Genomic DNA, 23709 nt, shown 5'->3' with positions numbered 1-23709 from the left:
GGGAGGTTGTCTTCTAAGTTAAACAAGGTCTTAGCCTCCATTCAGATAAAGAGAGTTTTACTTTTATAATTACTATTTGACTCATCAAAGTTTTTATGATAAGCAGATTATCTTTTCATTACCACCTCATTTCCAGGGGCGGAGTCTTCTTTTGTACTTTCATGTTGACATTAAACTATCTGTGAAACGGATCATCAATAACTCTTACAGAGGCCAGTTCTTATCTCCACTCCTGGGGTGGCTACAGTAGTCTTGTCCCAGACTGCTGCTGTTTGGGGGGCACTTACTGTGAACCAAGCACTATGCTTGGTGGTGGGAGGATAAAGATGAGCTAGTGCCCTTCATCTAGCAAAGGAGGCAGCCAGCCCCATGGCAGTCTCCATGCCATCGGAAGGGCTAGCATCGAGGCCAGCACCAGAGGCAGAGAGCACCCAGCTGCCTGGCTGAGCCGCTCGCAGTGGCCTCTACCAAGGCCCTGGCCGAGCAGAGCAGTCCCACACACCCTCTAAGGCAAGGTCATCAGTGCCTTTGGCTGGAAGCGCTGCCTTCCAGGGCCTTTGGCAAAGAACAGAGACTTCTGGGTTGTTCCAGTGTTGTTCTGACGTCTAGTGGGTGAGGATGAGGGGCTGCTAAGCCTTGTCCAGGACACAGGAGACACACACACACACACACACACACACAGAGAGAGAGAGAGAGAGAGAGAGCAAAGAGTTACCAAGCCTCAAATCTCAACAGAGCTGAGGCTGAAGAACCTGTAAGCCGGTGGTGCCAGGTTCCAAGCTCTGGCCCTGCTTGGCGCCCTCAAGACCCAGCACTGTTGCGGGCACACAGCAGGCACCAGGAAACCCGGAATTGATGGAAAATGCCAGAAGTCCAACGGGAAGCTTTCCTGGGCCCGGGGTCCTGTGCTGATACCACCAGAGGCACCTGTCCCGGGGGGAGACACAAGAAACTCCTGCAGAAGGTCCACCGAAGGGACCAAGCAGAATTTAGCTGCTGAGGCCAAAGAGCAGGAGCCCTGGGGGGCCCCAAGGAAGCCCCGTGCTGAGCCCCTGGCATTCTGAGCCCGGGCTGCAATGGGACATCAGAGCACCTTCCTGCGTCCACAGCAGGCTAGGAAGGGGTGGGCTGAGGACACTGGGCAGACCCTCCCCGTGGGGCAGGCTCACAGGAGTGAGGTGCACCAAGAACACTACTGACCCTCCAGCACGCGGGTCCCCACAGGTGACTCTGGCGGAGCCGAGGCTGCTGGCGCGGCATAGGAGGCCGAATCACAAGAACTTCCAGCCAGCGCTCAGCCGGGTCAGACTGACCAGCAGCACAGCATCCACTGTGACCACCTCGACTCGGTGCCCTCAAGAGAAGCACTCGGCTCAGTGCTGGTCTGGGCCAAGGCAAGCAGAGAGCTGGCGCCTAAGGACAGCGTCCTCACCTGCCCTCACCTGCCCCTCCCTGCGGCCAGGGTCCCTGCGCGACAGTCAGCTGCGCACAAAGGCCTGTGACGTGTCAATAAGGACGCTGGTGGAGTTCAGTGTGACGGCGACACCTCATCCTCCAGGCACACTGCCCGCGGTGTCACATCCCCTCCCGTCCTCACAAGGACGCTGTCCTCCTGTTAGCTCCATTTCACAGATGAGGAAACAGGCTCGGCAGGGGGAGTGACCTGTGTTGTCACAGCCAGCACGTGGTGGAGGCAGCATCCAGAGCCGGAGCTTACACAGGGCCCCGCTTTGATCCCCTGCTCCATGGCTTCCCTGTGCCTGATAGGTAGCCGGATCTTCATATTAACGCCATGGTGCAAACTGGCCTCAGAGTCTTTTTATTTTATTTTATTTTTGTTTATATACGACAGTGGAATGCATTACAATTCTTATTACACATATAGAGCACAGTTTTTCATATCTCCAGTTGTATACATAGTATATTCACACCAATTCGTGTCTTCATGCATGTACTTTGGATAGTAATGATCATCACATTCCACCACTATTTCTAACCTCTTTTTAAGCCCTTTGGGTATAGACCAAGGAGTGGGATAGCTGGGTCAAATGGTGGTTCCATTCCCAATTTTCCAAGGAATCCAAACCCAAGAGTTAATGACAAATACCATTGGAGCCACTGCGCCCTTCCCTGTGGCAGTTCACATTCTGCATGTCCCTCCCTGGCTGCCACAGGCATCCTGCACCCAGTGCATTGGGACTTGCGCATTTGTCTCTGGGTTCCACTCACACAGAGCTGGGGATGCTAGATGACATCAGAGTGATAACGGTGTCATATTGTCTTCTACAGGTAGACAAAGCCGTTTCCAAGGACATGAGAAGACACCACACCAGAGGTAAAGTCATGGCACAGAAGTTCCAAGTGTGAGAACGTCTACTTTATTTCTAAGATCTTGTGTTGTTGGTGGTGACAGTGGGGACCTTTCACAAGGTGATCTACCGAATTACCCTTCAGGAAATATGTCGTTTAGAGTCAGGCAGGCTTGTGCCTTTTCATTGTGTTGCCTATGGACAGAGAAATTGACAAAATTCATATTTTGCTGCATAATGAGAGACGGATTGTTTTCAAACACATGGATTACATTTAAATACATAACTCTGTGGTTTCTATAGCCACATACCCAGCAAAATCACAAAATAGAAATCTATGTAAAATGTTGATAAATTAACATGAAAGCAGATTTTAAATATTCAGGCCAAACAATTCAATTTGAAGATGAAAATGCAGGTACCAGCCTGAAAGGAAATAATCCATTTCACCCGAGCCAGAAGCACCAATGAAGTCTGGCTGGGCAGGGCTGCTAGGACTGGGGCCATCACAGAGCCTCTCTCACCCTCCCCGCGCACTTCCCAATACTGAAACCTATCACTCTCCTCTTGTGTCTGATCCTGTATTCTGTGGTGTCTTGCTGGTGCCATCTTTTCTTTGATGAGACAATGTCACAGTTAGGGTCCCAGCAGGAGACAGAACACACAGTCAAGTCAGAGTACAAAGGAGCTACTTCCTGTCACCACCCAGACCCAAAGGAATGAAGGGACGGCTCCTGTGGGAGCTTCCCAATGGCTGAACTCATCCAGAATGAGAGTGTGGCACAGCCTGTGTGTCCCTGATGATCAGTGTCCGGGCAGAGAGCAGGGTAGAGGCAGAGGGGTCCTGCAAGGGGAAGTGGGAGATGCTCACAGCAGGGAGCAGGGTGCACAAGCCAGGAAAGAACCCAGGCTCTGCTGCTCCCCACTGTGGGGCCCTAATTAGACACCAGCCTCTCTGAGCTTTTCTCCTCTCCATCTGTGCCTTGGGCAGGGCCTGCTGACAGCTCGCTGCAGGGACCTCCCTGAGGAGGTGGGATCCCCCTGTACGTCTCTAGTCCTTAAAAGGACTTCCATGCACACAGCTTTAGCTTCCATGCACACAGATTTAGGACTCAGCTCCATTGACTGATGCATTTTCCTTCTCAGAAAAGGTATTTTCACTCCTCTTGTCAGAGAAAGGGACCAGGAGCCCAGAGGGTCACAATAATGTCCTGGGTCATAACAGTATGCTTGTAGGCTTTCGGTGAGAAAAGGGTCTTGGGAAAAACCAATGAGAAAGGACTGCATGATTGTGCTATCTTCTTATAATTCCCTGAGGACGATGTCCTTGCTTCTTCAGCTCAAAAGTCTATTCAGCCATTATTCACATATCCACATGACTACTTATTTCTCCATCTGGGTGCTTATCTACACTTCACTTGAGGTCACAAAAGTATTGGAGTAGTTAATAAAAACTTGAACAATAAGAGAGAGGAACATTAGAATCTTAGGGGAAATCTACTTAGATGATATGATTAACATAAAACGTAGGATTGTCAGATACACACTGCTAAATTCCATTAAAATCAAATTGCTAGTTGGCTTGTAAGCTTCCTGGTAGCATGAGCAAAAAGGAAATCAAGCTCCTTTATGTGTTATTAATTTCCTATAATAAAAAGCAAACCAGTTCCTTAGGGAAAGCAACAGGACGTGTCTCTCAGGATCATATTAATGCTGCCTACTGTGTACAGCGTGCTGGTGTAGATCACAGCTACAAAAAAAAAATGTTTATTAAAGTAAACCCCTGTGTAACATGAGGTCATAAATACAGAGAGGACCTCAGCACAAACCAGGCTCACACAGCCGAGGCTTGCTGGGCTTAAGAGGAGGCCGCCAGCAGAGGGAGTCCTAGTCTTTACGTAGTGGATGGTTCTGCACTCCTGCCTGGAGCTCTAAGCTGCTACACAAGTAGGAAGCTGGAAGGGGGGAAGTTAACAGGATACTTCCCATTTTTAGGATCCGGCATTTTGCTGGAAAAATGCTTGGATGATTTATGTGTTTATTAAAAAATTCTATATTTCTGATGCAAAGACATTCTCAGATAATTTATTCATTCTCACAAAATGTCATAGGGGGGAAAAGCTATATCAGTTGGTTCAGTAAATGGAAGGATCTTGTGGTGATGTTTTTCATCAAGTTGAGCAGTTATAGATTTATGTTAATCTACATTTTATACCATTTTTCTTGCAATCACATCTGACATTATCTGGAAGCCATCAGATTTCAAGAACTTATCTTCTCTGGCGCTTGACTTTTTTTTTTTTTTCATTCCTAAAAACGGGTGAAAGTTTATTTGGAGACAGAGTGCTTAGAGTGTGAGTTGTCTTGATGAACAGCTAGCACCCAGAGAAAAGCCCTTCACTTCCAGAGGAGGACAGCTGTGATTTTTAAATGTGACACAGCTGAGCTTCTTAGAAAAACCAACAGCAGAGAATGAAAGCAGCTGACAGGCATTCCCCTGGGCCCTAGGTGTGAACCAGGCAGGACTCTAGACCATGCCCTCTGAAGTAACAAGCTTCTAACTCGGGAATGAGTTTGTAGGAAACACAATCAACCACCCAAGCAAGGAAAGAGAATTATGCGGAGGCAACTGAAACATGAGCTTGGCTGGAAAGAAGCAAAATAGGATTCTACACCACGCCCTCAAAAGACCTTTATCCCAAGCTGCTTTTAGACAAGGTTGGGTTCTGCAGAAATTAGAATCAGAAATGAGTTTGGAGTTAATCTTGTTCAACTCCCTGGTTTCACATGAAGACGCTTAGCCAGGAAAGAGGCTCCCTTAAGGCTGACAAGCAGTCCAGAGGCAGGCTCACTCCCTGCAGGGACGCTTCCTAACCTTCAGGGCATAATACTTTGCAAACTCCTGGATCTCCAAGTCCCACCCATCCTAACCACACAGCTGCGAAGTCCTGCATTGGTCTCTGGGATACTGCCCCCTAGAGGCAGGATGTGTTCTCACACACACACACACACACACACACACACACACACAGTAAGAGAGGAGTTTAGTATCCTGTACGCCTCACCTTTACTGAAATAACAAGGCTTAAGTTGCAGAGTTTATCAGAAATAAATTCAAGATTATTCCCCTATCATTTTATGTTTAAGTTATTTCAGCCACAAGCCACAGCTCAAAAGCAACGCAGGCACTGTTACAAATACTTGGATCAAAGTTAATGTTACAAACTTTGTGAGGTCGCTCATTAATAGGAATACAGAGCAGTATCTTGTCTCATCACCACACAGGGAAATAATGAGGCTTAGACTAAAGGAAAGGCATCCAATAACTGCTTGATGCAGCAAATGCATTTCCCAGTAGACAAGCCATCATGAACAGAACTGGAAAACAAGCTTCTCAATAAAAGAAGATCAAGAAAATCTGTATCTCCCAGTAACAATTCCCTGATGAAAACTCTATTTCCTAGTAGAATTTCAATGTTCAATAACTATCTTTACAAACTTGAAATATGCTCCTCCACTCAAAACCATTTCAACATCACTTAATATTTATGAAGAATGAAAAACACTCTTTTTTTCTTTGCAAATTTGGGACGCAACCTAAGAGTAACCCCACCCTGTCTGCTCTGGGCTGAGGGGGTCCTGAGAAGCAGGACTTCAGGACTAAACCAGAGGAGTCCCAGGCCACCTGGGCCCAGCCGCTCACCCCCGGTGTGGCCTCTAAATCTGCTTGTCTGACGCATCAGCTCCAGTGTAAGGAAGGGCCATTGGGTTTATAATGGCAGAACCTCCATCACCCAGCCCCTCTCGGAAGTGAGGCACAGCATCCCTCACAGACTCCTGAACAAAAAAGAGGGCCTCCACCTTCCCAGGCGACTCCTCCTTTAACAGCACCAACTGTTTACTTTCAGCCCAGCATAAGGGACCTCTGTCTTCCTACAGCCTCCTCCTGTTGGAGCTCGTTCCACACAGATGCTAGAAGTCATGAGAGGCTAAGAGTCACGTTATATAAGGGCCTCTGCATGCATGGTCCTGGGAAACACTGGAAGAAGCAGGAACAGCAGAGCTCTCTACAGCCCTGCTCTCCAGAGCACTGTGGGTCTCCAGGAGGGGATTCGGCATGGAGAGCTGCCAACTTCAGCATTCGTGGGCTTGTTCCCCAGGTCAGATTCCTGAGCACAGGCTCCTTAGGAGGCACTTCAAACAGGCTGACACTGAGCCCGATGTTCCTTCCTCCTAAGGTTCCCTGTACATCCCCCATTCGGAATGATTCCTTGGGGTTACATATATTTTTGATTAATGTATTAATTACACATATTAATGGGGCTCAGTGTGATTTATGGTACATGTGTCCAGTGTGCACTGATCAAACCAACCTCCCTTTTTCTACCTGCTTCTCAAACTCTAATCAGTATTCAACATCAGGTCAGCTTTTCTCTCTCTCTCTCTCTCTCTCTCTCTCTCTCTCTCTCTCTCTCTCTTAGTTTCTGCACATGAGAGAGAACATGCAGTAGCTGTCTTTCTGGATCTGCTTATTTCAGTTAACATCAGGTCCCCCAGCTCCATCCATTTCACTATGTATCATAGAATTCCATTCTTCTTTTGTGGCTAAATAATATTCACTATGCGCATATACCATACTTTTCTTTATTCCTCCACAGATGGGCCCCTAGGGTGATTCTGCACCTTGGCTCTGGGAATGATGTCACTACACAGACATTCCTTGACCCATGAAAGCCCCATGCACAGAAGCCTTGTGGACACAAACCCTGTCCATCCTTCCTGCTCTCCCTGGCAGCCCTCAGGAATTAGTGGAGAATGGCAAACTCGCCCTCTCCCCTTCCTAGTATTATTTCCTAATTCCATATTGTCCATCACACCTTAAAGAAAAGACCATGAAAGGTAAACATTAAATTGGTATAGGAAAAATTCATCAAACCATCAGCCTCCAGAGCTGTGGGTTCCATGCTAGGAGCCAACCAGCCAATGATTGAAAATATTCCAAAAATTTGTGTCCATACTGAATATGTAGAAAATATTTTTCATTATCATTATGACCTAAACAATCCAGTGTAGCCACTATTCCCAGGGCTCAGTTGGCTTAGGCACTAAGAGGGATCTAGAGACGACTTAGAGTCTACAGGAGGGTGTGCAGCAGTTATCTGAAACTCCTGTGCCATTTAACCTAAGGGACTTGTGCATCCTCAGATATCGGATCCATGGGGTCATAGGTGGACCCCCCAAGGATTCTAAGGAATGGTGGGGAAGAGGATTTTAAAGCCAGAGAAATATAGAAAGCTCAAAAGGTGAAATATATCTGATTTCGTCATAATGTAGTATTTGACACCATCTGTTTGCTCCACAGCAGGCCAGCTTCTTGCCTGTTCCAGGCCCCGTGGCAGGCACTGCTTCTGTGTCCATCCCCTACCAGAGAGTGGGCTCCTGGAAGGCGGGGGGCACGACACGCTTGCCTTACCACAGATCCCCTGGTCTACAGTTGCTTTGCCCCAGCATCCTGAGCCGCATGGGGTCACAGGTGACCTCTGGCAAGTTGGAGCTCAGTGTGCGGAGTTCTCCATTAAGTACAGGGGGACTCCGTCAAGTGCGTGCAGAACAACAGCTGGGGAGGCCTGTGTCTCCCCAGAGGGCCTCATCTAGCCAGGGACACTGAACCAAAGAGTGAGGCAAGGACCTCAGGGGATGTACCACGGCACTTTTGCTTCCCAGAGTAGTTAAAATGTGGTTGAGTGCCAGGCTCAGGGACTAGTCACCTGGTTCAATCCCAGCTTTAGTGTGACCTACCACATGGTGAACCTCTCCCAATTGAGAGGCACCTCTATCAGCCGGAGGAGAGAGCAGCACCTCATAAGGTATTTCTCTGCTTTCAAGGCACAAAACCCACCACAAAGGTGGGGCCTCAACTGAGGTGTGTAGCACTGAACTAAAGACCCCCTGGTTCACCTCCTTCCCTTCTCCGGCACCATGACATCTTCTTCACCCTCTCTGCAGGCTGATGCGTCTCACGCTCTACCTAGTTTGCAGTTTAGCCTAGAAAATAAATCTGTTATAGACAAATTTATTTAAAAAATTATCTAGTTGCCTCAATCTCAGAGGCCACGTTTGAGAACCTTCATTCCCCCACAGCAGACTCAATTGGTAAATGGCGGTTACATTACTTCCATAACGGAGCCCATTTTAACGGTGTATCAGGGGATCACTGCACCTCTGTCCCCTGTCACAGGGCACCTAGGGATGCACCCGGGGCCTCAGTCCCACATTCCTTCTAGGTGGGGCTTCTGGAGGGGCGAGAGAAGAGACCTGGGTTGCTTCTGGCCCCATCTGCATTTCAACCTTCTAAATTAGCCATTTTCCTTCCCTGGGCCTTACTAGCCCATCTGTGGGAATAGCAGAACTCCGTGGTCACCACGTAGGGTTCATATGGACAAATGCATCCACTGCACTCCCCTGGTCCTTGCTCCTCCAGCCTCAAACCATCACTTCTCCCACCTGCGCCCTTCCCACTCCCTGGTCTTCCTGGTTCACCAGAACAGAGAGCTCCCCAGGCTCGTTCTAGGTGCCTCTCCTAACGTTCCCGTCACAGGAACAGTGGAGGTAAATCACCCTCACCAAGCCCAGCTTAAAGACTGTCCAAGCACCTGTGCCTAAAACTGGCACCAGCTGACCTTGTGTGAAGGGCCTTTAGAGCAGAGGTGCCCCACATCCCTGGCTTTGCCTAACTTGACCACTCCCCACCGCAGCCCAAAGACCAGGTTCAGTCATTTATTGCTGCCATTAACTTCAGGAAGTGTGGATAGCCTTGGAGATGCTTCTCAAACAGGCCTTTTCAAACGTACATGACTAGCCACTTGGCTCATAAGCTGCTTTTTTGGACGCTCACGAAGTTAATCCCCAGGACAGTATCCTGACAGTTCACTTCCTCATAAGACTTTTAGACATATTAAATGTTCAGAGTGAGGCCAAGTTCTATGCAATTTTCCCCCAAGTCCATTTCTCTAACTACAGAATATCACACTGATGGTCTATTTCTGAAAGTGTGGGTTTTGTACAATTGTATTCTGTAGATAAAGGAAGGGAACTGCATGTATTCAACACAAATTGGATGAAAAGCTTAGTGAAAGCCAAATATTATTATATTTAATCATCACAATCTAAGGAACTAGATGTCATTATCTGCATTCTACAGTAAAAACATGGGCACTGAAACCCAGAACATTGAAATAACTTGTCCAAGGTCAGTAAGTGACTAACGTGGGCTTTGAACCCAGCTTGAAGGCTTCACAGATGTCATTTGTGACCACTCGATTGCATCATTGTCTCTTGCACCAAGAGGCAGAATCTTGGCTCCTCCATATCTTCTTTGCCAGCCCTTTAAAATCACAAATAAGGATATAAAACTCAGGCCAAGTAATTTGTATTAAATCATTCACCCAAACTAGATCTCTAGAGGGAAAAAAGAAAAGTGCTTATGTATTCGAAGTCACTTTACATTTTACTGATAAAAGGATGTGTATTATACACTATTTTGAAATAACAGTAAATGACACAGCACTTTTATCACAATTCCATAGTCAGTTGGTCCTTACAGAAGACTTCTGAAGATTTTCCAAGCTATTGTATCTGCAGCCAAACCGAGGCTGCAATTCATATAAGGACTTGGACACTTTCTAACCTGAATCTCTTGGTGAAAGAGTCAAGTTGTATTTCTTCAGTTTTCACTCTTCACTAAGTAACAGCTGCAGACAGGACACTTTTGAAATGAGTCTGCCTTATTAACATCTTCTCTATCGCTTTCTTAAATCTTGACAAGGAACAAAACAGGAAGTCAGACCCTGATCTGTAGCGTCCTTTGTTTTCCTGGTGTAAATTCTCCCACAGGCCAGGTTTCAGGCTGCAGATGTGACTGTGAACCTGGGGTGGGGGACAGCGCAGAAGAGATGAGATTCTGGCTTCCAACCATAGCTGCAATGGAGGTCAATAACCCCAACATGACTAGCCACTTGGTTCATAAGCGGCTTTGTTGGTCCACCAGCGGGGGTGCACTGCCACAGTGATTACCTTTGTTTTGATCAATCTTTTAATAATGGCAGTATTTAACACCAGGTTACAAAAGTCTTGAAACTTTAACAACAACACATCATGAACAGGTCTCTTAGGACTTCTTCCCCTCGCCAGGAAGCCTGGCTTTCACCTCCAGGAACACCGTGCAATTCACTTCTTCATGGTTTCTCCCTAGTGGGTTGCACAGGAAATAGACCAACGTCCTGCCTTACTCCCCAGAGGAACCTGGGGCGGCTGACTTGACACCTCTTTCAAGAATGTAGATGATGTACAAACTCTATCAGGAACCATTAAAGATTTACAGGACCAAATAGACTCCCTGGCAGAAGTGGTCCTTCAAAACAGACGAGGCTTAGATTTGCTGACAGCTAACCAGGGAGGTATTTGCTTGGCCTTAGGGGAAAGATGCTGCTTTTATGCCAATAAATCAGGCATAGTACACACTAAAATTAAGCAGCTTCAAGAAGATCTAGAAAAAAGAAGAAGGGAACTATTTGAAAATCCCCTCTGGACTGGGCTTAATGGATTTTTACCCTACCTTCTTCCTCTATTGGGCCCTTTGTTGGGTTTACTTTTAATGGTGTCCATAGGACCCTGCATTATAACAGGCTGGTAAAATTTATTAAAGAACAGATTAATATTTTGGCCTCTAAGCCCATACAGGTCCAGTATCATCATCTGCAGATGGAAGACCAGCTGCCAACATTTAAAAGGATGTTCTACCCTTCTTTCAGGCTTATTTCTTAAGTTTACATCCCCACAGATCTCTCTTTCTTATATAAAAGTATAAGTAACAGCTCTGACCAATCATCTTCTGCCCTTGCCATAAGGGTTCGCTCCTCCATGGGCCCCTCCACTTGGGGGAGGACTCACCCATGGAGTGAGGACGTTAGGCCATAATGACAGAGGGTGCAGGAAGGACTGCAGGAGGATGGATCCACGGATCCCAAAACCCAAGACCTCTGAGTGACACACTCTGGTGCATGGCGGTTGGCATGCTCCCCCCTCAAAGCCCTCTCCTCCAAAAACATGCCAAGGCCACCACGAAATCTCCTAGTGAAGACGCTCACTCGGATCAGGAGATATTCTAAGGCCTTCTAGAGGAACAGAGCCTCTATCACCCCCTAAAAACATGGCCAGTAAAGTATGGTCAAATATTTTATATAAGAAAGGGGGAGATGTCAGGGACTAGAAGGAAATTCTCCTTCAAAGATTAGCCTGACAGCCACCTGGGAGACATCCTGCCTGGGAGGCATCCTGCAGCTACCTATCTCCCTGGAACATCCTGCGGTTATCAGGATCATCAGACATCTTGCACCTGGCAGTTTTACCACCCACATCCAGCAATTGTTGATTAGAGAGCTTCCCCATCCCCAGCATATAAATACCCCTGTGTGAACAATAAAAGTTTGCAGCTTGATCAGAAAAAAAAAAAAAAGAAAAAAAAGGAATGAAAAGCACTCTGGGCAGACGATGCTAGTAACACCTCTGGCCACCAGATGGCGTCCTGCGCGACAGCCTTCTTAAGTGAAAACTGTTCAAGTTTTGAGACAGGAAGGACCTTGAAGAACAACCAGTTGGCTCCTTTTGTTTGACAAGAAACTTAGCATTTGAGAATATCTGTGTACTTATTCGAGAAACAAATTCCAATTTCCCCTCTAATTTTCCATTACATGATTATAATAGTAACACAGGTATACAATAAGAACAACAGCTTGAAGAACATTAAATCATTTATTTCACATATAAATTCCCATGAAGTATAAGTATCACCCTCCACTTTCCTGGATGAGGATGCTCATTAATTTATCAATGCATTTGTTTCATAAAAATTTATCAAGTACTTGCCAGCATCCTGCCCAAGTTAGTAGCAAAATCAAGATTCAATCTCAAGAAATTCAACTCCAAATCTTACCTTTTCATTATTGAAAATGCCTAACTTGCTATTACTTTATTAAACAAGACCTCCAAGTTTAAAAAATTTGTCAAATTTGTCTGAATTGCCACCAAAGCTGTAGGATAGCTATTTGCAAGCTACTTTCATGTCTGATCTAGTTTTCTCACCTGTGAACCCCCTCAAGGTCACCTGGCCCTTCCACCTTATAGAATACTCATAATCTAAGCAAGGAGTAAGTGAAGCTCCGAGCCTCAGTGCTCGGCAGTGGGCACATCTGATGTGGCTTCAATCCTTCTCGGGGCCTTGGTGCTGCTGTTGATAGTATTATGCGCAAAATTTCAAAGTGACAGAGAAATACCAGCTGGCTAGAAAAACAACATAGTGAAGACAGAGGACACATGGACAGGGCACCAGAAAGATTCACTATGTTCACCTGGAAAGACTGAGCAGCAACCTTGAGTAAGAGGAACAAGGCTGGAGGCATCGCGCTACCTGATTTCAAGTTTTCTTACTGGGTGTAGTGGTCAGGGCAGCGTAGGATAAAATGCACTTGTAGACCAATGGAGCAGAATGAGTAGCCCAGAGATAAACCTACAGACGCACAGTCCTGATTTTCTATGAAAGCATCAAGAATACACAATATTTGGGGTGGGAAGATTTGGCCTCTTCGATAAAAGCTGTTGGGAGGACTGATATCCACATTATGCAGAAGAGTGAAGAGTTGGATCTTCGTGACACATCATGCAAGGAATCCAACTTGGGATGGAATAAAGGTTAAACTTCAGGACCCAAAACCATGGAATTTCCATAAGAAAACCCAGGGAAATGCCTCGTGACATTGGCCAAGACAATAACTTTTGGATATGACACCAAAAGCACAGGCAACAAAAGCAAAAATAAGCAAGATTTCATCCAATGAAAATGCTTCTGTACTGCAAGCAATCAATGGATGAAAAGCAAACTATAAAATGGGAGCAAATATTTGCAAAACATGCATCTGATGAAGGGTTAATATCCAAAATACACAAGAACTCACACAATAGCAGGGGGAAAGAAGAGTGACCTGATTGAAGATGGGCAAGGGTGGACTTTTCTTCTCCCAGGGGAACAGAGGGTTAGCCAATAGGCATTTACAAGGGATAGCTCAGAATCTCTGGGCATTAGTGAAATGCAAACCAGAGCCACAGTGCACCTCACACCTGTTAAGATAACTATCATTTAAAAAACAAGATGGCAAGTGTCCGCCATGATGTGGAGAAAGGGGAGCCCTTGCACACTGTGGATGAGAATGTGAATCGGTTTGTCATCATGGAAATCAGTGTGGGGGTTCCTCCAACAATTAAAAATAGAATCAGCATGTGATTCAAGAATTCCACTTCTGATTTGCATCAGAAGAACTGAAATTGGGATTTTGAAGACAGGCTCACCCATGTCCCTTGCAGCATAATTCACCATAGCAAAGATGTGGAAGTAACCTGGGTGTCACAGACAGATGAATGGATAAAGAACGGAGTGTTTTTCCACCTTAAAAGGAAGCAGATCCTCTCAATCCATTTGCGATGGTGTGGTCGGACCTGGAGGGCAGTGTTCTGTTAGGAGAAACAAGCCAGACATTGATGTAATACTGTCTGATGTCACTTCTGTGGAATCTAAAGTGGTCAAACTATGAGCAGAATGGTGGTCACCTGGAGCAAGGAGGAGCAGGTGATGAGGTGAGGCTTAAACGGTACCAAGTCTGAGTGACACAAAATGAAAAAGTTCTGCAGACCTATGTAGCATAATGCCTGTTACTAACAAAACTGCTTTAAATTTGCCAAAAGGGTACATCTTTTGTTAAATGTTCTCAACCAAAAATGCCAATTCAAGAAACAATAATAAATGGAGCAGGAGGAACCTTCAGGAGGTGATGGATGTGTTTATCATGCTGGTGGTGGCAGTGACCTCACTAGTGTATGTTTATCCCCAAACTCACTGAGATGTCCTTGGACGTCAGCAAAGTGGTAAAAAGATTGACTGTGGTTAAGGCAACGTTCTTACCACAGTGTGTAAGATCCTGTGTGATCCCCGAGTTCCTCCAGCGCCACCATCTCCTCTCCAACCTCTCTACCTGCTCTTTCCCACCTTGAATCCTTTGCACTCACTGTCCCCCTCTGCCTGGAATCTTCTTCCCCAGACACCTACAGGACATGCTCCGTCACCCTCTTCAGGCCTCTGGTTCCTCCTCTAAGCAGAGATGCCTCCTCAGACCTGTTTGAAAAACAGCCCCAGCCCCTCGCCTTCTCTCCATGTCCCTGCTGTCCCCGTCACCTGCTTCTTTGTCTTTGCCTGTCATTACTTATTTATACTTTTGTTTATGAATTTCCAGGCCCTGCCATGGGAATGTAAGTAGCAAGGGAATGGTAACTCTGGTTTGGGGGTATTATATTCCCTCACACCTACATCAATAGATACATTAAAAAGAAATCCACCCCCAATACTAGGTGATCAATAAGTTAATGAATAAAAGAAACACTCCCGCCCTTTTCTAAACTCTCGGACACTGAAGCAAAATGAATAGGCGTCTCTAAAACGATGAGTGGACTGTTCCTGCTGCATTGGAACCTGAATCTCATTGAATTTTCTTTCCAGTGAATTGAACTGGTCCCCAACAGAAGCCGTGGTGGCTCTGGAATAAGACCTGTTGGAGAGCCGACTCCTGCTTCCACAGGGCGAGTTAGTGCAAGCCCCACAGGGGCCCACGAAGCTCCTTAGGGACACCAATAAGAAATGGCATGAAGGGAATTAAGTTCAGGTTTGATAATTTGGTGGCTGGAGCAATTGTTGTGTGGCCTGATTTTTCTTTAATAGTCAAAGATGTGGCACCACCTGGACAGCGGCTGCTGGCGAGGTGCATCCCAGGTCATGGTTTGCATTTTTACGACGCCAGGAACCTCTTACTTGTTTGTACTCGGTGAGCATTTGGAATTAGATGAAGAGGTCGATTCTACTCATTTTAAAAATGTCTTCCAAAAATGGAAATGAAATAGGGAGAATGGCAATTTTATTCAATGAAGTCATTACTTTTGACCTGGAAGATGTATTAAAGTCTTCCAGACCAGTTTGTATTGTTATTTAGGGCCAGCTGGACCTTTTACAAAATTAGAAAAAAAAAATGTGAGGACAAAGTTGATAGAAAGCAAAGTGAAGTAAAGCCCCCAGGGACATGGGGTGGGGAGTTCAAACCTGTCCCCAGCCCCAGCTCCTGGAGTTTCCAAAGATTGCTTCTGTTTCCCTGTCCCCTCCTCATGCTAGGCTTAGCTCAGAGTAGCAGCTCAATAATTTCCTTTGAATTCAATTGAATCGTGGAAATAAAACTGTAGAGAAGTCAGAAAAATCTGTTCCAGGCCCCAGTCAGGCTGTTTCTGTAGTTAGTTGATCTTGAGAAATTTTCCTGCCTAATCGGTTCCTACTTTTGTTATCCATTAAATAAGGGGGTTAGATTCTGGGGGACTTCAAAACTCTTCTATTTTTCTTCTACTTGGAAAAAGCTCCATGAAGTTACAAGAAAGAAACTCAAATTAATTATACACATATGTGTAAAACTACACACACACACTCACAGTATAGATATGAATGTAAGGAATGGTAATTCCAACCAGGAATAGGAGGTTCTGGGTCACCCCACGATCATTCTGCCATATATTAGCTGGGTGACTGGGTGACTGTGGATGGGATAGTTAACTTCCCAACACCTCTTTTTCTTCAGTGAAGGTGAGATTTAATAAGACCACAGAAGTATAGCGCTTAGCATCATGCCAAGCACCTACTAAGATCTCAGCAACTATTAATCAATGTTATCATCAACAGTATTTAAAATAGGAATGATTTCCGCTTAAGCCTATGTGAGAATAGCACTTGACAATGTTTTCTATAAATTCACTGCATTTTCTTCTTGTGTTTTAGAGAACAAATCCATAAAGGGAAACAAGGTAAGTCAAGTCATTAAAATATATTCGTTTCCCTTTTTTTTAAGTATAGAAATATGTACCACATAGAAGCTTAAGATATTACTTGAAAAATATGTTCTAGGAGTTTGGTCATTATTTGTAATTTCTAATCATAAACAAAAAAAAAAATTCACCCCTTGGAGCTTCGCAAAGAACAACAAATGTAATTTCCAATTCTCCTTCATTTCACAGACTCCTTTGCCGCCTCCTAGGTAAGACATTGAAAATCGTTTTTTGTTGCTTCCCTGGGCCTGTGCGGCTCTGCAGCATTGGTGGCCGTCTCTGGCCATGGTTTCTCCACCTCCCTCTCCTCCCTCCCACAGGGAAGCATCTTGCAGTCAACACTGTGTCTTTTCCTCTCTGCATCTCCAGCATCTACCAAAGGGCCCGACACACTTTATGAATCAATGAATCAATGAGTACATAAACTGGGTGAGGGGGCATTCGTTGACCTTAAAACCCTTCCCTGTTAACTCAGGTCTTCCAGTCTGGGAGAGACGGAGGCCTTTGTTCTTCTTTCCCCAGGATTCCTAACACTAAACAGGCAGCATTTCATTTTGAAAAGTACATGATGCCCTGGAGAAAAGCACATCACATGCTGTGGGAAACAGCAACCGATCAAAGGGCAGGTTACAGGAAGTAGATTTAGACTCCTTAGAAGAATGATCACACTGACATTTGGAGCTACGTGGAACGTGGAATGGGTCGGGCTGAGGATGCAGGAGGCAGGGTGAGGAGCTTCCCGAGCTGCAGGCGGGCTCAGGCCCCACTGTGGTCTTCACCCTGTGATCTTCACCCAGGCCTCCCGCCACTCTCCCGAAGCAGCACCAGCCCCTGCCCCCGGCACCGGCACCAGAGAACAGTGCACCTCTCCCCCAGAGACACACCTCTCCAGAAGCCCAGGGAGGGCTCAGGTGAGAGCCTTATTCTTGCTGCAGGTGGAATGACCAGGAAGAGTGGTGGGCAGGGAAGGGGTCTGCTCTAAAGGCACTGCCCCAAGGCGAGGGGGCCAAGGTCACCCAGAGGGAAGGGTTTTAGAAGCCTGTGGTTTGATTGTTTACAGAAAGCACAGCCTCTCTGTAATCAAATCAGCTATTGAAAGAACTGCTCCCTTGAGGCCTGAATTTGTTAAAGAAAATGTCACACGCCAGGAGGAATTCAGGGCACTGTACGTAAAAATCAAAAGGGGGTTCTGACTATCCAGGACCAAACACTCAGGCTGGGGAAGTAGCACCATGATTTAAACCCCTCCTGTCAAAAACGCTCCTGCCATTTTTGACAAATATATGAAAGCCAAACCTCTGGAATTAAGGGCTAATGATGATCTACAGTCCCAAACATGCGGGGCACTCGGCAGCTGATGCTGATCATAAAATGTGGCTAAACCAACAAACAAAGAAGGCCAAAATTGCCTTCTTTGGGAAGTCAGCGCTGAAGCTGCGCCCCTCCCTCCCTTCTCTCTGCTTTGTGACTGCAGATTACAGTAGCAGGTGAGGCCCAGGGCATGACTTCTCTAGACGGCTTCTCCAGGAAACATATCTCAGGAATCGTCCCAGGAATTGAGGACATCAGGCCCATTCTGAGCTTCTGTGGGGATCCCATGCAGCGCGGGTTCTGATGGGGACACAAATGACCAATGCCATTGCCCCCCAGCTGTCTGGTGAAGGTCTCATCTTTGCATCCTTTACAGTCCCACGTAACAGACTTCTTCCAAGAAGCACCCTCTGTTCCAAGGCATGTCCTTCTGGTCTGTGGGAAATGGCATGGGGTCTCACATCTGCAGTCAAACTGCTGCGTTGACATTGAGGTCGTGCTGCTTATGCCTGCGGGGAGCGGTTCTCAGCTGGAGGCAGCTTTGTCCCTCCTTCCCCCGGGGGACAGTCTGGAGAATGTGGGGCTGTGAAGACTTGGTTGGTTGGTTGGTTGGTTGTTTGGTTGTTTGGTTGGTTGGTTGTTTGGTTGTTTGGTTGGATGGTTGGTTGGTTGGTTGTTTGGTTGTTTGTTTGGTTGGTTGGTTGTTTGGTTGGATGGTTGGTTGGTTGGTTGTTTGGTTGGTTGGTTGGCTGGTTGTTTGGTTGGTTGGTTGGTTGTTTGGTTGGTTGGTTGGTTGGTTGTTTGGTTGTTTGGTTGGATGGTTGGTTGGTTGGTTGTTTTGTTGTTTGGTTGGTTGGTTGGTTGTTTGGTTGGATGGTTGGTTGGTTGGTTGTTTGGTTGTTTGGTTGTTTGGTTGTTTGGTTGGTTGGTTGGTTGGTTGTTTGGTTGGTTGGTTGGTTGGTTGGTTGGTTGTTTGGTTGGATGGTTGGTTGGTTGGTTGTTTGGTTGTTTGTTTGGTTGGTTGGTTGGTTGGTTGGTTGGTTGGCTGGTTGTTTGGTTGGTTGGTTGGTTGGTTGGTTGTTTGGTTGTTTGGTTGGATGGTTGGTTGGTTGGTTGTTTTGTTGTTTGGTTGGTTGGTTGGTTGGTTGTTTGGTTGTTTGGTTGGATGGTTGGTTGGTTGGTTGTTTTGTTGTTTGGTTGGTTGTTTGGTTGTTTGGTTGGTTGGTTGGTTGGTTGGTTGGTTGGTTGTTTGGTTGTTTGGTTGGTTGGTTGTTTGGTTGGTTGGTTGGATGGTTGGTTGGTTGGTTGTTTGGTTGTTTGGTTGGTTGGTTGTTTGGTTGGTTGGTTGGCTGGTTGGTTGGTTGGTTGGTTGGTTGGTTGTTTGGTTGGTTGGTTGGTTGGTTGTTTGGTTGTTTGGTTGGATGGTTGGTTGGTTGGTTGTTTTGTTGTTTGGTTGGTTGGTTGGTTGTTTGGTTGGTTGGTTGGCTGGTTGTTTGGTTGTTTGGTTGTTTGGTTGGTTGGTTGGTTGGTGGGTGGGTGGGTGGGTGGGTGGAGGGATGGTGCTGGCATGCGATGAGAAGAACAGAGTGGCTGCTGAGCACCCCACTGTATGCCGGGGAGCCCTGAACAGGAGCAGGAGGCCAGGGAAGTTCTGTGCACTGGCAAAGAGACCCTGCCTCAGGACACCCTGAAAACTAAGGTACAGACTTTTTTAAGCCAAGGCTTTTCTCAGGAAGAAAGAAAAGTATCAATGTCCACCACCTGCCTTGTGGGCTAACGTGAGGATCCAATGGGATGATCCCATCAACAGCACATATCTGTGACAGTTACTGCATGCTTATGACCTTGAGCCCCTTTCTGTGCATGCCCTTCTCACCCCTTATAATGCCCTGAGATTCTAACCTAGCCCTCCACTCCAAAGGGAAAGGCTAGCTCATTTAGGTATCCATGCTTCCTGGCAGTGACTGACACATTGCCATGAGTGTCTGACAAATATGTATCTCCTGCTGCAGCTTCCAAGGGCACCTAACCAGAGCAGGAGTTGGCAAAGTTGCTCCATTTGGATTTTCACTTTCAGAGTGAGAGGCAGAGAGGCAGTAGACCCTCAGACCTATGCATGGTGTCATCAGAATTGGAAATACAAAATGAACCATCCAAAAACTCTTGGTCAAAATGTTAAGAACTGGTCAGACCACAGAGAAGTCAGGACACAGGAAATGGGACTGATAAATACCGTATGTGCTGAGGTTATTTGATGTGAAGAAGGGGCTTTGGTCTTTTTTTTTTTTTTTTTTTTTTTTTGCTTCTTTGTGCTGGAAAGAATAGGATCTTGGGCCCCAGAAGAACTGGGTTTGGATTTCACCTGAGCCACTTCTGGCTGCATAATTCCAGAAAGTTCTTTAAGACCTCCGAGGATTGTCTATGCCCAGGTTTCCAATATCTGACATCAGGCACCCTCCGTCACTGTAGTGTCCCCCTGCAACCACACCAGTCCACAATGCCACCATTGAAACCACGTGGTGTTGGTCTCTCGGAAAGTTGGCACTTGTGTCTCTGGGTAGTTGCAATTCACATGCATTCCATCATTTGGGGGCCTGTTGAGAACTGGGCTGGATCTCTCTGCTACAAACGGCTCCAGGGAGGGATGGCATTTTGTCCTATCACCTCCTCCAGCCGCCCTGTAAAGTACGGTATCCCAAGGCTACGATGGTACGTAGGTGCTCGGTAACGGTGCCCATCACGTCACCAGGTGTCAGAGAGGTGAGGTAACTCAGTCAAAGCCACAGGATGGCAAGTGGCTTCTGAGGGACAGAGGCATGCAGCGTCTTTCGGGGCCCTGGGAATGCCACCGGCAGAGGAGCATTTGCTGAGGAGGAGAGCTGTGATTTCCACTGCACTCCAGCAGGGTCCACATGGGTGGTCAGGCAGCCTTAGTGGTGACCCAGGTCACATGTAAACAACCCAGTGAGGCTGGGAAAATGCACCCCTCCCCTTCCCAGCAGCTGCTCTGTCAGGCACTGGGGATGTGTCGCCCCCCCAGGCAGGGACCGTGATGTGCAGCTGGCCCTCAGCGGCCTGGATTGTGGACAGCCTGGCTGTGGCAGCTGCAGCCCATGATTACCACGCTGCCCTGAATGGCGGCTCTGGTTCCAGCTATTGTCTTTCAGCCCCTGTTTGTCCCCACCAGCTCTGCCATTCTCTTTTTTAAAGCTAAATCTTGGCTTCACTAAACAATAGCTGAATGGAAGCACTTCAGTTCACAGAAATGTCATTTAGATCATTCATTGGCAACTAACTTGAGGTCTTTGAAGTTTGGATGGGTGGGATGTCCTCAACCATTTCTGCACCACGATTATTATTGTTCCAATATCTACCTATTTAATATTTCTTTCCCTAGTTCATTTTTTCTTCACTTAAGTAAATTTAATTCAAACAGAGACTTATGACCATATATAATTGCAGCACAGCAGTTCCAGACCCAAACTTTGACCCTGGGGAAATTTCTATTAAAAGAAATGAGACGCAAATGTTAGATTAGTGCTTAGGAAATCTTACCACTGGGTAAGATTCCAGTGGAAGTCCTCTCCTGGAAGTCCTCTGAAAGGGAATTAAAAAGAGAGGGACTTCACAACTATGGATCCACCGCAATTTTAACACTGTGGCCATGCACCGCATAAACTCATCTGGAGTGATAATGAGAGCAACCAACAACATTTCCTGCATCTACCTGCCCATCAGGTCCAGCATGGAGTCTTTTGTCTATATTAGCCAGGCTGTTCCATAACTGGCTGGATTTGTCCATTTCGTAGATGGGAAAACTAAGTTTCAGAGAGGGAACTGAACTTATCAGGGGTGACAGAGCCCATAGATGACAAAGAAAGGATTCAAATCCAATTCATTTTAAACTAAAAGATGTTCAAGAAGGTCCACAATTATAGTAAATGATACTATCCTTAAATTTATACTAAGCACACATTATGCAAAGGAAATAATGTGAGAACTCTTTTTCCAAGTAGTTAATGGTCATGTGTCCTTGACCATCTCCATGGACAAACCAAGGAGGTCAGAGAGGCTCCCTCTGACTCCACGTGGGCCTGGGAAGGATCAAATGTTCAGAGGCCAGAGGGCCTCACCCTGCTATGCAAAGAAGAGGCTTCTTAGAGTCCCCACATTGTCTTAAAATTCAGCTTGTTAAAATGACACATTCCAAAATCTACCTTTCCTGAAGCCTCAAGTTTCAATCTGTAAAATTCATTGCTCTATTTATAAATTGAGTTATTTTATGAGAAGAGAAACACAGTCATTCTGCTTGTTCTATAAATGTGAACTAACTCAAGCAAGATAGTTTAGGGCATCTTAGACAGTAGTAACTTATAAACTCAGTTAAATCTACTTAAATATCTGAAATGTCTTTATAAATTGAGCATACCTGATTTTTAAGTACTTCTATTACTGACAAGGTAGTTTTAAATTCTAGCAACCAAACTTTAACAATTTTTGTAAATCACATCAAGTTAATGTATAGAGAGAGATAAATACAGAAAAAAATCAATTTCTCGTGCACAGTGTAAATGCTTTACAAATGGAGTTGATTCAAATGCTTTTCAAATGGAGTCAAAATGTGTCTTGACTATTGTAACTTAAAATTGAAAGTCCAAAATCGATTATACATGTTTAAATTGAAGCCACATAGTCAGTCCATCAACACCCCTACTATGCCAGAGTCTCTTAAACATTAAGAATACAGAGATTAGTCTCAATTTAACTGCAAAATAATTAATAGTACAGGTGTTTGTTCTACTTGGTTGCTTCTGACTATATCTTTTACTTCTTACCTCCTAACTAAAAGGCAAGGGAGGTGCAGAGGTGGTATCTGTCTCCGATGGGCTGAGATGATTGTTAAAAGCTGTGGAACCCAAGGACAGTTGCCCTAGCTTGGAAATTTGAGACCAGAAAGTATCTGAGATCCATGTGCTCTGGGGCCATTTTGCCCAAGACAGAGAGACCCAGAAAGCTTTGGATCCACAGCGCCTGTGAGGTTGGCGCGGCAGTCTTTAACCCCCAGCATCCTTCAGTTCCTGGCCTTTCATTGATGGATATGATAGCTGGGACGGGCACCCGCAGCCCACATCCTTAGTTCCCATGGGGAGTTTGGCCACATTCTACACTGAATGCCCCATTTTTCTTATTATCTCTAGCAGTTCTCACAATAACCCTCCAAAATGAGGACGCTTGTTGGCATTTTGCACACGAGAAAATGAGGTTTGGAGAAGTTGACTTTCCAATATAATGAACATCTGGGAGATGATTGCTGAGACTCGGCCAGTGTCCACAGAGTAGGATTCTTCATTGGATTCTTTCCCTTTTCCTCTCAGTCTCATGATTCTTTTCCTGACTCAGGCTCCCTTTCATTGTCAGTAATCTTTCTTTTACACACACCTTCCTGGGCTGCCACTCTACCTGACAGCTTCATATTTAAACCCTTTTACATTTTCTCAGAGGAGAAAAAAAAACTGAGAGCTTTAAAAATCTACCTGACAATAGGTCTGACTGTGCTCATGAAATCTGACATGGGAATCAAATGTCAGGAGAAATGACAACGTTATTTAAATTCTCCTAAAATGAGAAGCAAGTATATTTGTGTCCTTGCAGTCACCACCTTTTATATTGGCTTCTCTTTTTTTCCTCAGAAAATTATGAGAAAAAAATAACCTGCTTTAGATTTATAGAAGAGTGATAAATATCACACTGGACTACGGGCTGTTAATTTGTCAATGACAGAGTTTTATAAGGGCTCAGGATGACTCTATCATGGCCATTATGAATTGTTTTTTATTAACACCATTTTTCTTTTTCATACAGACAGATAAGCTTAAAGGACTTAAGTGGGGTAAGTAGCCATTTTGTCCTGGGAAACAAAAAGGGAATTCGTGTGCATGAGGTGTCTACAATGAGCAACATTCTCTCTGGGTACCTTATCATACTTTGTTCTTGTGGTAGCCATGCTCAGAATGAATGATCCCCCCGGCCCCTGCTTTAAAGATGAGAAACCTAAGTTAAACAGGTTATGATCCAGAGGGTAGAAGCAGACCCTTCTCTACCCCATGGTCATTCAGTGTTGACGGAT

The 23709-nt window shown here is 45.7% G+C and overlaps 1 protein-coding gene across 1 annotated transcript in view; it reads left to right on the top strand.

Moving 5' to 3' along the window:
* Clnk (cytokine dependent hematopoietic cell linker) overlaps positions 1–23709 on the top strand; it is a 169013-nt gene that overhangs the window by 114894 nt on the left and 30410 nt on the right. The window contains exons 9-13 of the mRNA XM_034635913.2: positions 2290–2335; positions 16225–16250; positions 16461–16480; positions 17069–17182; positions 23445–23472. Of these exons, the coding sequence (XP_034491804.2) occupies positions 2290–2335; positions 16225–16250; positions 16461–16480; positions 17069–17182; positions 23445–23472 (234 nt within the window). The remainder of the gene's footprint in view (positions 1–2289; positions 2336–16224; positions 16251–16460; positions 16481–17068; positions 17183–23444; positions 23473–23709) is intronic.

This window comes from Marmota flaviventris, chromosome 7 (assembly GCF_047511675.1).
Source record: "Marmota flaviventris isolate mMarFla1 chromosome 7, mMarFla1.hap1, whole genome shotgun sequence".
NCBI lineage: Eukaryota > Metazoa > Chordata > Mammalia > Rodentia > Sciuridae > Marmota > Marmota flaviventris.
Note: the sequence above shows the minus strand (reverse complement) of the source record. Positions and strands in the feature narration are given on the sequence as shown.